Source organism: Neophocaena asiaeorientalis, unplaced genomic scaffold (assembly GCF_003031525.2).
Source record: "Neophocaena asiaeorientalis asiaeorientalis breed wild unplaced genomic scaffold, Neophocaena_asiaeorientalis_V1.1 scaffold192, whole genome shotgun sequence".
NCBI lineage: Eukaryota > Metazoa > Chordata > Mammalia > Artiodactyla > Phocoenidae > Neophocaena > Neophocaena asiaeorientalis.
Genome location: NW_020185326.1, coordinates 4,422,315 through 4,436,295, shown reverse-complemented (window position 1 = coordinate 4,436,295; position 13,981 = coordinate 4,422,315). Strand labels below are relative to the sequence as shown.

The 13,981-nt window shown below is 47.8% G+C and overlaps 1 protein-coding gene and 1 long non-coding RNA gene across 2 annotated transcripts in view; one reads left to right on the top strand and one right to left on the bottom strand.

Annotated features, from left to right (window-relative positions):
* Positions 1–13,092, top strand: part of LOC112392621 (uncharacterized) — a 44,032-nt gene extending 30,940 nt beyond the window's left edge. Inside the window, exon 3 of the long non-coding RNA XR_003001728.1 lies at positions 12,355–13,092. This is a non-coding gene — a long non-coding RNA (uncharacterized LOC112392621). The remainder of the gene's footprint in view (positions 1–12,354) is intronic.
* GABBR2 (gamma-aminobutyric acid type B receptor subunit 2) overlaps positions 1,392–13,981 on the bottom strand; it is a 354,769-nt gene continuing 342,179 nt past the window's right edge. The window contains exons 14-19 of the mRNA XM_024734390.1: positions 13,220–13,330; positions 10,727–10,951; positions 8,715–8,897; positions 8,189–8,318; positions 4,312–4,429; positions 1,392–1,638 (exon numbers count right to left, since the gene is read on the bottom strand). Of these exons, the coding sequence (XP_024590158.1) occupies positions 1,473–1,638; positions 4,312–4,429; positions 8,189–8,318; positions 8,715–8,897; positions 10,727–10,951; positions 13,220–13,330 (933 nt within the window). The 3' untranslated portion in view covers positions 1,392–1,472. The remainder of the gene's footprint in view (positions 1,639–4,311; positions 4,430–8,188; positions 8,319–8,714; positions 8,898–10,726; positions 10,952–13,219; positions 13,331–13,981) is intronic.

Sequence of the window (13,981 nt, the reverse complement as noted above, 5' to 3'; positions counted from 1 at the left end):
GAAATCGTCGGGATCCACCTCTCTCCAGCCAGGTGGATACTGGTATAGGGCTGTGCTGGGAGCTTCTCTGGGCCACAGCCCCATCTGTCCTGAGGGCTGAAGGTCATGGTCATCCTGATACCTCATGGGTCAGGGCCGCTTCACTGTTTGGTATGAAGCTTTCCTGGATGAGATCAAGTTTTGATCTTCAGAGTGACCCTGTGAGGTAGGGCAGGACAGGTGTTATTTCAACCCCAATTTGTTAGGGGAAACTGAGGCTCAGAGAGACACAAGTGACTTGCCCAAGGTCATGGAGGGAGTTAGCAGTGGAGCAAGGGCTTGAACCCAGGTCTTTGTGACTCCCAGGCCAGTGCTCTTTGGGGTTCGTTTAAAAGGGAAGAGTGATCTAATGAATGAGAATCAGTGTGCTGATTGATCACCCCTGGGACCCCCCAAGGGCAGAGCTTGCCGGCTTGTCCCAATGAAGGCTGCCTTCTGGAAGTTAAGGGAAGCCCGCAGCTAGCAACTCTCTCCCCCCTACTACAGGGATGTCTTCTAGCAGATGCCCCCGATTCACTTTGGTCAGAAACAAAGTCAGTGGAAAAAAAACAAAACCCCAGCCAGCCCTTGGGCCCTGATCAGAGAGGTTAAAGTGCACAATCTTTCTTTATCGTGTTTGCTGGGAACAGACATTCTATGATTAGCTCGGGTGCCCCCTTATTATGGGGAACACCTGGTACGAACACAAGGACATGGCTGATGTGGTGGGTGCATGGCCGACTGTGGGTGAATGCTGCAGAGCGTGTCTGCAGTGACGTGCCCTAAATCCCCACGGTCCCGGAACGGGTGTTATTGTATTAATGTGTGGCATTTATCAGAGAGTAAGTCCCACCGGGAGGCATGCGAGTCAGCCTGCTCCGGTACCCCAGCCCTCGGCCCGCAGAGCTGTGCCCGGCTGCCCTCCCTGTAGACTGCCTGTCCCAGGAAGGCTGGGGTTGGCTGGACTGGCAGCTGGGAGCCTGGCTGCCCTGCCCACCTCCTTCCCCAGAGGGGAGAAGGGCTGGCTTGGGGGGCCACAGCCAGTGGCATGTGTGCAGAGGCAGAGGCGGTTTCTCCAGAAGCCCCTCGCCTCTTTTCAAGGCTGCTCAGGGCCACTCAGTGACTTCTAGCTGGAGTTCTAGTGACTTTCTCCTTGTCTAGGATTTTTTTTTTGCCAAGTTTCAAATATCCTAGCTCCTCCTCCTTTGCAGACATTAAGGAAGAAGTCATTTTCATTCCTCTTCTTTGTGAAAGAATGAAAACTTCACAAATAAGGCGCGAGGTCAGGTGCCAAGTGCCCCCCATCTTGTGCACTCCGTGCCATCGAGCAGTCCCGCAAGGCCAGCCGTGGCTTCAGCTTCTCCGCGGCCAGAGCTGACAGGGTTCCTGTAGCAGATGCCTCTGCTCCGTGTGGTTCCGTCGCGGGGGAGGCCCCGGCCCCAGGCCTCCTGCCCTCACAGGCCCGAGACCATAACTCGGAAGGAGGGTGGCACGTGTCTGTGGCGGGGGCTGGCGGTGGGGCTGACACAGGGGCTGACGCAGCTGGCGTCCACGCCTCCAATGGACGGGAGGTAGGCGTGGTGGAGGATGGGGAGCTGGAGGGACAGCCGGCGCTGGATGCTGTGGCAGGGAGAGAAGGAAGGGGGGTGTTAGTGAAGGCTAGTGGGCTGCTCACCAGGAAGGCCTTTGGAGTCGCTTTGGCTAAGAAGCTGATGGTGGTGCTAAGAAGCTAACTTCTCTCTGAATCCAAGATCTGTCCATCCTGTCATCTAACCACTCATCCATCTGGCAGGTGTTTAATGCAGGCCTGCCTGTGCCAGCTGCTGCCCCGGGAATAACCAGAGCAACAGCAGCAAGGAGGAGGCAGGCTTCTCGAGCTTCTAGTGATTTTTAAGAATTAGGTCTTGCCCTTCGAACAGGGCTTTGCTGCAAACCCAGACAGCTCTCATTCGCTACTCTTGCCAGTCCCCGAATGGCCTTGGCTTTGGGTTCCATCCCGGAAAGGCTTCTCAGCTGCTCTGTCCTTCCTTATTGGCTTCTCTGCCACTGTCTCTTGTCCAGGACCTCAGTCCCTCTTGCTGGGCCAATTCCAAAAAGGTTCCTTCCTGGTCTTTCGGCTTCTTTGGTGACTAGCGTTTTCTCTCCAACACTGGGATGGGGCATTCAGGGCTCCCCAAGATCTGCCTCTTGTCAAATTCTCCAGGTGAACCTTCTACCCCCCTCTCCCCGAAAACCTTACCCTCTGGTGGCTAGTTTCCCCTAAAACCCTGCTTATGGGGAGGCATCTTCCATGCCTCTGCACATGCTGTTTCCCCGGCCTAGATAGCTCTTCCTCTGCTTTCCCATCTGATGACTGCTTTGCCTCTAAGATCCAGTTTAAATGTCATCGTTTTTGTGCTAACCCCCTCAGAGAGTGAGCTCCTTCCTTCTCTGTGCCCCCAGAACAAGGAATTTCTGGTAAATTCCCAGAAAGGCAGCCAGAAAAAAATCTGAGGCCGGGCTGAGTCAGGGGCTGGGTAAACAAGACTGATGGAGGAGTGGAGTGAAGAGGGAGCAGCCTTCTGACTACCTGCTCACCGCCACACCCTTCCGCTTGCCTTCTCATCAGTCCTCATGACCAGCAGGCAGGAGAGTAAATCACCTTATTTGTTGTGAAGGCTGCTTTGGTGGATGTGCCCAGGCCACTGCTCCCCTGCTCGGCTGTGTTTTCTGCAGTTTCCCACTGCATCTGGGAAGTTGCATTCCCTGAACTCTCAGGCCTCCTTGTGTTCCCCAGGCCTGGCCACTCAGGTGGGAAAAACCCCAGACCTTCACAAAACCCAATAGGCAAAAGAAGCACTGCTGTTCCCATTATAAAGATGAGAAAAGGGTACAGAATTTGTGTAACTTGCTCACAGAAACAGCCAGAACTGGGGAAGGTGTGACTCTTGCTTCTTCTGTTGAACCACAGTGCTTTGTGGGGTGGCAGATCAACTCACAGAGGCTGCCTCAGCCCACCAGGGTGCGCCCTGGGGTGTATGCATTGGTGGGGTTCTGAGATGGATGGGGACAGATGCAGTGCTGCCCCCACTCCCTAAGGACCTGCTGGCCAGAAGGGCTTCTCCCAAGAGACCCTTCCCAGGTGCTCATGAGAGATTAGTGTGTTGGAGACTTCATTTGGAAATTAAAGTTGAGCTTGTGTAATGTCATTGGTGTTGGCAGAGTCCAGGAAAATGGGGAGCTGAAGAATGAACTTGACCTGGGAAAGGGTATTCTGTCTGAGCATCCCAGGCAGGGTGGGCATCTGTGTGTGGTTGTCAGAGCCACACATTCTGCTGTCTGCTGGGATCCTGTTTGCCTTTTCATTAATTCATTGCCAAAAACCTACTCAGTGCTGGAAGCTGTGTTCAGTCCAAGGGACATAGGAAGGACTTAAACCTTACCCTCAAGGTGCTTGCACTGTAGTGCAGGCAGCTAATAGGTAGACCACTGATGAATGCCATGTAACCATCAGTGATTATATTGGACTGTCAGCTGCGAGGCCCTGGAGCTAATTGGGTTGAGAGGCTACTAGCTCTCAGACTAAATGGCCCCAAATGACACTGCAGTTGGTGATTGGGCTCCCTTTGCTGGTTTCTCTCCCCTTGTTGTCACTTCCCAGGGAACAGGTTTCAGAGTTGACATTTCTAATTGCTGCTTCTAATCTACTATAAACTGGGAAGAACTAAAAATTGCCAGTGGGGACAAAGCTACTGGAGATGTCCAGGTCTTTGCTTAGATGTCACCTCACCAAGTTTGCTCTGACCTCCCTGTGTAAAATTATACTCCCTAACTCCTTTCCTGCTTAGTTTTTCTCCAAAGCACCTATCATTTAACATAATATACTAGGTTTTGCTTTTTTGTTAAGTTATTGTCTTCCCAGATAGAATGTAAACTCCATGAAGGGAAGGATTTTTGTCTGTTTTCTTCAGTGCTGTGCTTGATACATAGTAGGTCTCAGTAAATTGGTGTTAAGTAAATGTATTCATTTTATATGTAACAAAGGCAGAGAACATGGGATTTGATGTTGGAGAGACCCAAGTTCAAATCCTATCATCTCCTGCATTTAGCAACTGGTAAGCTTTGGCAAGTCACCTCCCCTCTTTGAATATTAGTCTTCTTACATGTAATATAAGCAGTGTAATTTGACCTGCATCATGAGATTACTGTAGAGTTCAAATAAAGTAATGCATGTGAAAACATGGTGCCAAATGTGAACTCTTGTGTAGGAGGAATGTAGTCTTGGTCAGTAATTCTGAAGGAGAAGGTACTTACTGTTCTGGGGAGTTTATATCTTCTATAGGATCTTTGCATGTTCGAGAGGGCTCTGTCGTGTTCCACTGTAGCTGGGGATTTTGATCGAGGTGGTTTTTTAAAATGGCCTTTCCCCCATCTGAATGCAAAACAACAATACTGCAATAATTCTGTAAACTTAATTTTTAAAAATCAACAGTGCAGTCATTTTTAGGATACTGCCCAAGGAGAGAGAATGCAAAAGAGCCCATCTTCCCTTTGTGTTCTCTAAGCCATGGTCCCTGAGCCGCTCTCCTGAGACCAAGGCAGGGAGCCGAGAAGCTCCTGTCCAGGGATGGAAGTGGCGTGCTGGGGATGTGGATAGTGTGCCGTGGGACCTCCCTTTCTCCAAGAAAAAAAGGGAATCGAGTCGACCAATGTAGGCAACATAACTTAGAAATGAGAGGTTCTAATATGAAGGTCCTTTTCACGGGTGCATTAGGAATATAATGACAAAGAAAAAAAAGAACTCCAAGGTATATTTTCCATAAGATTGCTAAGTCTGAAAAGAATAATAATAGTAAACTGCTGGTGGGAGTATAAACTGGCATAATCTTTCTGGCAGGTACTGTCAATAAGCATCAAACACTATAAAAAGTATGTCTTTTACCCAGAATTTCCACTTTCAGGAACTATCCCAAAGAAATAATTAAGGATGTTTGTGAAACTATACAAAAGATGTTCAAATCCACATTGTTTACAATATCAGAAAGTTGAAACTAACCCGAATTTGTCGGGTAATAATGGATTAGTTACAGACTAATATGTACGTATGGGGCCTCCCATTCACAGAAATACTGTGTAGCCACAAAACATGATGCTCTCAACCATCTTTGTGCTTCAGAACCACCTGGAGAGAACTAAAGAAATATGAAATATAAAAACATGGCCCCCACCTAAGAGATGTGGATTCATTTGGTTTGGAAAAGAGTATGGGTGTTGGGCTTCCCTGGTGGCACAGTGGTTAAGACATGGTGCAGGGGACATGGGTTCGAGCCCTGGTCCAGGAATCCCACATGCCGCAGAGCAGCTAAGCCTGTGCGCCACAACTACCGAGCCTGCGCTCTAGAGCCCTCGAGCCATTACTACTGAAGCCCACGTGCCTACAGCCCATGTTCCGCAACAAGAGAAGCCACTGCAATGAGAAGCCCGTGCACCACAATGAAGAGTACCCCCGCTCGCCGCAACTAGAGAAAGCCCGTGCGCAGCAACTAAGACCCAACACAGCCAAAATAAATAAATTTATATTAAAAAAGAGTATGGGTGTTTCCTTTTTCTGCTGCAGGGTTAGGGTTAGGGCAACCTTACATGTGTGTCATTTTGCATCCATGTGAATACAGTCAAATCTCTTCATTCATAGATTCTGTGTTTGTGAACTCGCCTACTTGCTAAAATTTATTTGTAACCCCAGAGTCAATACTCGTGGTGCTTTCACTGTCATTCGATAACACACACAGAGCATCAAAAATCTGAGTCGCTCTCCCAGCTGAGGTTGAACAAGGCTCTGCCTTCTTGTTTCATCTCTCATATTATAAATAAGTATCCTCATTGTGGTCTATGAAGTACCACGTTTTTCACATTTTTGTGCGTTGTGTTGGTGCTTTCGCTGTTTAAAATGGCTCCCAAGCCTAGTGCTGAAGTGCTATCCATTGTTCTCCTAAGCCGTGATGTGCCAGATGGAGAAAATGTGTGGTAGATGTGTTGTTCAGATATGAGTTACAGTGCTGTTGGCTATGAGTTCAGTGTTAATGAATCAACAATGTTTATTAAACAAGGTGTCTTCCAGTAGAAACACACATAAAACAAAATTATGTATTGATCAGTTGATGAAAATGTCCACCTGGGAGAGGCTTGCAGGAACCTAACCCTGTGTCTCCGCTAGGAATTCACAGTTCACAGGGACTTTGTAGAACACGATTACTGTGAGTAATGAGAGTTGACTGTATATCCTTAGGATAAATTCCCAAATTGGAGTTGCTGGGTCAGAACAATTTCTATTTCGGGCAGCAGTGTTTCGCCACCTGTTGCCTCCCACTCTCAGAAACTTTTTGATCTCTGATCTTTGTTAGTCTTATAGGTAAAAATGGTATTTCACTGCAAATTAATTTGCATTCCTTTAATTAGGAGGGAGACTGAGCATCTTTTCATAAACATAAGAACCACTTGTATTTCCTTTAATGAGAACTCTTTTGCCTATTTTTTCTTTTGGTTTGTTGGTCTTTTTCTTATTAGTTTGTATATAGTTATATATACTTTGTATATAATTACATATAATTTCTTTTTATATAAGAGAATAAGCTTATTACCTGAGATAATATTTTTTGGCTTAGTTTGATTTTTTGACTGTACTTATGATGGCTTTCACATTGTTAACAAAATTTCTTTTGTATTTAAATTCATCAACTTTTTATGGTTTCTGTTTTGCATCAAACTGAAAAGGTTTCCCTCCTGCTGAGATTACAAAAGAAATTCTCCTATGGTTTCTTCTAGTACATTCATGGTTTTCATTTTTTATATTTAAATCTTTTATCCATCTGGAATTTATTTTTGTGTAAGTTGTGAGGTAAGGATCTAACTTTATTCTTTTCCAGATGGCTACCCATTTATCCCAATGAAATTTATTGAATAATTCATTTTTCTCCACTAATTTGAAATGCTCACCTTTACTAGATACTAAAATAATCAGGAATAATTTTTATTCTTTCAGTTTCCTTGTTACTTATCTGAATCTAGACATTTTTAAACAATCAACATCTAATATAATAAGAATTATATAATTCTTTTGTAATAACAATAAAACTAAAGATTTTTCATTGATTTAAACAAATTTTATAAAATTAATGAATATATGCTAATGACAAGATGCAAACAGTAGAGAAGTATATAAAATGAAACATAAAAGAATCCCTTCTCACCCACTCTCCACACATATTGTCCCTTTCCCACAGGTGGATACTGTTAACAATCTGGTGTTTGTTCTACCAGACCTTTTAAAAATGCACTTACACACACACACACATATACACATACATGTGTGTGCATATTGTATCATAATGCTTGTCTTCATACTGCTTTTCTCATTTAGAGATCTTTCCATATCTGTACAAAGAGATGCACCTTACTTTTTAATAACCGTATTATATGCCTTGTTTTGCTGTATCATAATTCATGAAACCACTCCAAATGGTGAACATGTAAGTTAATTCCAGCTTTTCTCACCTACAAGTAGTGTTATGATAAGCACTAGGCGTCTATACCTTTGACCCTGTGGGATTATTTCCAAGGGGAAGCCTCCCGCTAGGGGAACTGCTAGTCAAGGGGCTTAACATCAGACATTTGGAGAGTGCCAGACGGACTTCCAAAACATTGCAGGAGAGTGTCCATTTCCATACGCTCTTATCAACACTGGTAATCTTTTCAAAATTTTGCTTAAATGTAGGCAAAAAATGGAGTGTGTTATTTCCCATTGGTGGGATCGAATGTCATGTCATCTTACTGACCATTCCTTTCCTGTACATTGATGAGGTGTGTTTGAAACTGTGAAATGTCGGAAGAATTATGAGTACATTATTCACTAAGAACAATGTGCCCCCAGTCAGAACGCTGGGAGTGCTGGCCATGTGGGGTACATATGGAACTGGAGCCCAAGGGACTGAGAAAAAGAAGCCCCATGCATAGGTGGATCCCCAGGTGGGGCTCCAAGCAAACACTGAACTGCACTCAGTAGATGTGGGTTCCAGATACTCCAGCTTGGCTTGTGTGACTTCAGACCTGCCCCACCCCCCTCTCTGAGCCTCAGTTTCTTCATCTGTAAAATGGATGGCTAGTGTCTCATACCCAGGGTCCCACCTCCTCTTACCTGTGCTCTCATTGAAGTTTCCCAGGTTGAGGATGTCATTGAGTTCTTGGTAGTGGTTCTGTTTAATGTAGGTGGTCTTTTCTGGCGTGTCCTGCAGCTGCATGGTGACCTCTTCCAAGTCTTTGTCCAGCTAGAAAACAAAGGCTCCTGCTGAGTCAGAGCCCCTGGCCCAGCCCCTGACCTGGCCCCAGGTGGAAAACTGAGTTTTCCCAACTCACTAGTATAATCACAAATAAAAGAACTCCTTTCTTTCTGAGGATATCTTGAATCGGGCATTGCTGGACCCCAGAGCCTGGGCTAGGTGGGTAATAAACTCCTGTCAGATTCTGACAAACCGTATCTGTCTAGTTCATGTTCCTCTCGGTTCTTGGCAGCCATAACGACAGTAGATGGGACTGCACAGCCATGATGTGGGGATGCTCTAGAGGGGATGTGGTGGGGAGCGGCAGCCCGGAAAGTCCCTGCACAGGGCAGAGGGACTCATATGGGAGGAAGGGGCCCTGGCGACCAGTGCTGTGGGAGGTACCTCTGTGATCTTCATTCGCAGGCGATGGTTTTCTGACTGCAGGCCCTCTAGGCGGGACGTGCTTGCTTGGTTCACGCTGGTGACTGAGGTGGAGGTTTTAGAATCTTCTTTCTTCTGATTCTGAGTGAACTGGAATCGTCTGTTCTGAGTTGCTGCGTCTGGGTTTGTTCTCAGAGTGATGAGCTGAAAGGACAAAGGTGGGGCTGAAAAGAGGACCCTGGGGCCCTTCCTCCCATGCCCATCCAGCTGCTTCCAGCGGGTCCTGCGCTGGAGGCAACATGGGGCCCCAGGAACGACACAGGCTGGGAGTCTGGAGCCCTGGGCTCAGACTTGTTTCTGTCCCTCGTTTGTGTGTGCCCTTGGGCAGCCCCCTTCCCCTTGCAGAGTCTCGGTTTTCTTCCTTGCCACTAGATGTCTGGTCTCCTGATCCTGATTGCACCCGCATCCCAGCTATCCTGCAGAGGCCACCCAGGGCCCCTCAGGCCTGGCTCCAGCTGAGCCTCACTCTACCTTAGCCCAGCTCCACGTAGAAAATAAACAGCTGTAGGTGACAGCTGTGAAGACAATGGGAGGAAAGTGAAGGCTTGTGCTTGTTAGAACCATGGCCACGGCCTCTGTCCACCAGGACCTATGGTTCAGAGGTGAGGGGCAGGGATGGAGGAAGGATCTTTATCAGGCCAGAGGCATTCAGGGCAGAGTGCTAACCATGGTGCTGGGGGGTGAGGATGGTGATGGTAAAGGAAGTCCAGGGGGAAGAAATGGCATATGCAAATGCAGGGAGGCCCAGGGCTCAGGGCACTTATAGAGAAGGGCAGTTGGATGGTGGACAGAATTCTCTGGGGGAGACAAGGAGATCCAACGGTCCTGAAAGCCAGCCCAGTGTCGGGGACTTGATCCTGGAGCCAGGAAGGCAATGAGGAGCTATCAGGGGTGGTGACAAAGCAGAGTGACCCCGTCAGAGCTGGGCTTAGAATCATCTGGCATCTTTTACAGGGTGGAGAGGAAGTCAGAATGCAGGCAGAGAAGCTGTGGTGTGAGCCTGGAGCCTGGGAAAGTGTTGACTACTAAAGGAGGGAGTGTATGCCAGAGGTGTTCTAGAGCAGAGCTGACGCTGCTTAGGGACTGACTGGGTGCCCAGGAGGCTGGAGGAGCCATGGGACCCCCAGTGATCTCTCCTCTCCCCTTTCTCTAAGGCATACACTCCCTAACTTGGGTCAGTGACTTCTCAACTATCTCTGTTTCCTGCTGCTGCTTTTACTCTTGAGACCCACCAAGGTCAGGTTTTCCTCTACACAGATCAGCCTACTGCAGGGGTCAAGGCCTCTGATTCACCTGCCCACTGCTGGGTAGGATAATGTTTGGAAAATACCTCTCAGGTCAGCCCTTCAGACGAGTGAAAAACATAAGTGGTTGTTAAAAATGGTTATTCCTTTTGACCCACTAATACTGATTCTATGACTCTACCTTAAGGGAATAATCGGAAACAAGGAAAATGTATTATGTAGAAAAAAAAGTTCATTTATAATATAAAAAATCTGCAAACAACTGTAATGCTCACCAGTAAAGGATCAAGTGGTTGAGTAAATTATGGAACGTCCCCTCAACAATGGTTATGAATGTGGGAAGATACAAAGGGCAAAAGTTAAGTTAAAAAGGCAAATTGCAAAGTGTGCTATAATTACAGCTATAGCTGAAAAAGCATCAGTGCCCTAAACCATTAAAAAAGAAGCTGGAAGGAAACACATCAAAAATATTAACAGTAAAAAAACAAACCAAAACATTAACAGTGATTACTTTCGGGTGGCAAGACTGTGAGATTTCTGAAAAATCTGGCTTTTTGCTTTTCTGCATTTTCCACACTTTCTGTGATGTGAATTGTGTTCATCATTTAAAAAAAAAAGTGTATAAAACTTGTAGAAAGTGAGAGAAACACAGCAATGCCCTTGTGATGGAGTCAGAGGCCAGACGCCAGGGTGGTGAAGGCGGGGCGATTGCTGGCACCTGCCCCGTACCTTTGGCACAAACACCAGGCAGAGGGTGATGGTGCTGCAGAAGATGATGACCAGGGCCACAATGCAGAACTGCACGTTAGGCTGGTCCCGGGTCAGGAAGGAGACGGCAGCCCCGATGATGCACATGATCCCCACGTTGTAGACGCTCATCCCAATGTACTTGCTGTCATTGAGTGCGGGGATGCTGACGTTTCGGGTCTCCCAAGCTAAGAAACAACCGAACAACTGGAACGGTGGACAGAAAAGGGAGACGGTCATTACCTGGTGGCGGCATACACTCCTGCTCTGAGAAGCTACTGAACTGAGGGTTATTCTGTTCCTCCCCACTACTCTGAAGTGGGGGCTTGGGGGGAGGGAGGCTGGGGGTTTGCTGCTGGCCAGGTCTTCTGGATAATCTGTCTCCACAATGTCTCCACTTGTGGCCCTGGGTTGAGTCCTGCCAAGGAAATGCAGACTGGGGTGTTACACTGTCTGGTCCTCCTTCATCTCCACCACTGGTTCACACACAGACCCACAGGAGGCCACAGTGGGAAGGAACTTCAGACACAATCTCAACCACATGCCCTCCCTCTACAGAGAACCTGAAGGCCCAGAAGAGAGGAAGGGGCTCGCCCAAGGCCACAGAGCAATATGGTGGCAACAGTGGACTGTGTCTCTAGAAGTTAAGGCTAGTCTTTTTTCTGTTAAACCAGGCAGAGCCCCTGTGTCTGGGGCCCCCCAATGCACATAGCCACCCAGAGTAGAGAGACTACATTTCCTAGCCGTCCTTGAAGCTAGGTGTGGCATATGACTGGGTTCTAGACAATGCCATGTAGGTGGAAGTGGTGTGTACAAGTTCTGGGAAGTGTCTTTAGAGGAAAAGGCTGTTCCTCTTCCACCTTCCTAGCAGATGGAGTGGAATGTGATGGCTGGAGCTTGAGCAGCCATCTTAGACCATAAAGTCATCTTAGACCATGATGTGGAAGCTGTATGATGAAGATGAGGAAGACAAGATGCAAGGAGCTCAGATTCTAGTAGCCTCCACACCAGCCCTTTTGCTTACCTGAGAAGGCAATTATCTTTTTAAAAAACTACTATTATTGTGGGTTTTCTGTTCCTTGCAGCTCTACTGCTAACCAATACATTTCCAACAGAAATGAAAAGGGTAGAAGTCAAATGTGATGTAAACTAGGGTGTTGAGGGTTTAGCTATCATGTGTTGTCTGAGGGGAAGGCAGGCTGCAGAGAAAGTGCAGATGGAATGCTGGGTAGAATGGTGGTGTGGGCAGGAGGGAGAGCTGACCACAGCTGCTGACTGCTGCAGGGGCTTCGGCTGTGGTCCAGCCCCTCCAGGAGGCTGTCCTGCAAAGGCTTCCTTTCCCTCTGGCCTTATCTCTGAAGTCTGGGGCATCCAACACCTGCATGAACCATGTAACATCATCCCAAGGGCCTACACTATCTCACAGGGCTTCTGTCCAGATGAAATGAGAGGATGGATGTGAAAGCATTTTGTAAACTGTTATATCCATTATAAGAGTAAGCTAATTATTTTGTAATTGGTAGTTTTTACAACCATAGTTGTTTTTCTCTCCTTTAAGTGTGTTATCTCACAGACTGATTTATTATTATTTTCAATTCCAATTAAAATAGGAACCAGAAGCCCAGGAAGCAGATACTGAGTGAAGGATGGAAACCACGCTGTTGAAAGCTTGCTTTGTGCTGGTTCCTTCGTGTGCGGTGCCTTCAATCCTACAGCTGGGTGTGGCTTTCCACATCCTGGAGGGGAAGAAGCAGAGGCTAGGCAAGGCCAAATGGCCTGCCTGGGGTCCCTTGGCGATGTGCGTCAGGGCTGGATGGGTGCTCCAGATGCCTGCTCTCACAGGGGCTCTGTGTGCCTCCTCTCTGCCACAGAGGCCGATCGCGGCTTCACTTCACTGTGGAAGGATCTGAGGAGGGTGCAGTTGCAGGCTTGGTTTGCACAGGATGTGAAGAGAAGATTCAAGGGTCAACCCAGAATAAGGTCGTGTGGGACTGCCCTTTCAAGTCCTTCCTAACTTTGAAATTCCACAGTCGTGTGAGGTGGGCTTGGTATGTGATCTTTGTATAACAGATGAATGGAGTGGAAAGAGTATTGGGTTTGGAAATTGGAGGTTACCAGGCGGCCTTTGGCAAATCATTTAACTTGTCTGAGCCTGATTTCCCCCATCTCCAAATGGAGATGATTCCACTCATCTCCCACAGGATGTGAATGTGCGCTGGGTACCAACAGACTGCTGTCAGGGAGCAGGACAGTGGCAGCTGGGAGGCACACTCACAGTGAAATGGGGACATTATTTGTACCTATCTCATGTGATGGTTGTGGGATTGAAATGACACGTGCCAGGCACCGAAACTGGCAAAGAGCCAGTGCTTAGTCCTGGGGGCTCTGTTTATTTTTATGTTGATGGAGGCGCTTAGGAGAGAGAGCTCTGGCAGAGAAGCATTTCCCCCACTCTGCCTCCTGCTCTGCACCTACCATGAGAAGCCCCTTATAGGCATAGACGATGCCAAGCCAGATGGTCATGTGGGTGTTCTCACAGTGCTCTAGGAGAGGGCGGATGGAGATGTCCCGTCCTGCCGGGTCCGGCTGTGCGAAGAGAAAACAGAAACCCAGGGATGGCACTGGGCACCCTCCCAGCAGCCAGGTCCCTGTTTCATAGCCCTTTTCCCTCCCATGAGCCACAGCCAGTGCTACCATCCAGGAGGCCTTTTGGACCCCATCTCTGTGTTCCATGGGACGCAGGCCTCAACCATTGTTGACTGCCTTCTGTTTGTTGGTCGTGATTCAGCTCTGACCTTCAGTTATCTGAGTTCTTCATGCATTTCCAGCTTGAGTCAGAGCTCAGGAGTAGGGACTGGGTCACCTCTGTGCCCCTAGTACCTAGCACAAGACCTGGCCCAGAGCAGGCATCTTTCTATAACATTTGTTAAAAGAGTAAGGGTGAGAATGAAGCACAAAGTTAGGTGTGGAGGCCTTCAGGTGTCTCTGGAATTAGGTAGTTGGGAGATAGTGTCTACTGGCTAGACCAAGCACCCCCAACCCTATAAGGAAGGAGATCTTCTTGCCCACCACCTCCATGGAGGGAGCAGTGGTGGCAGCTGTGTTATGTACCACATGATGCACTCTGGGCCAGAGTTGATTGGACAAGGGGTGGGCACCTGACCTTAGGTAGCCAATCTGAGGCTTGTCAGGGACATATGAGGTTTCCTAGGGCAAAGTGCTCTGCCCAAAGAGGGG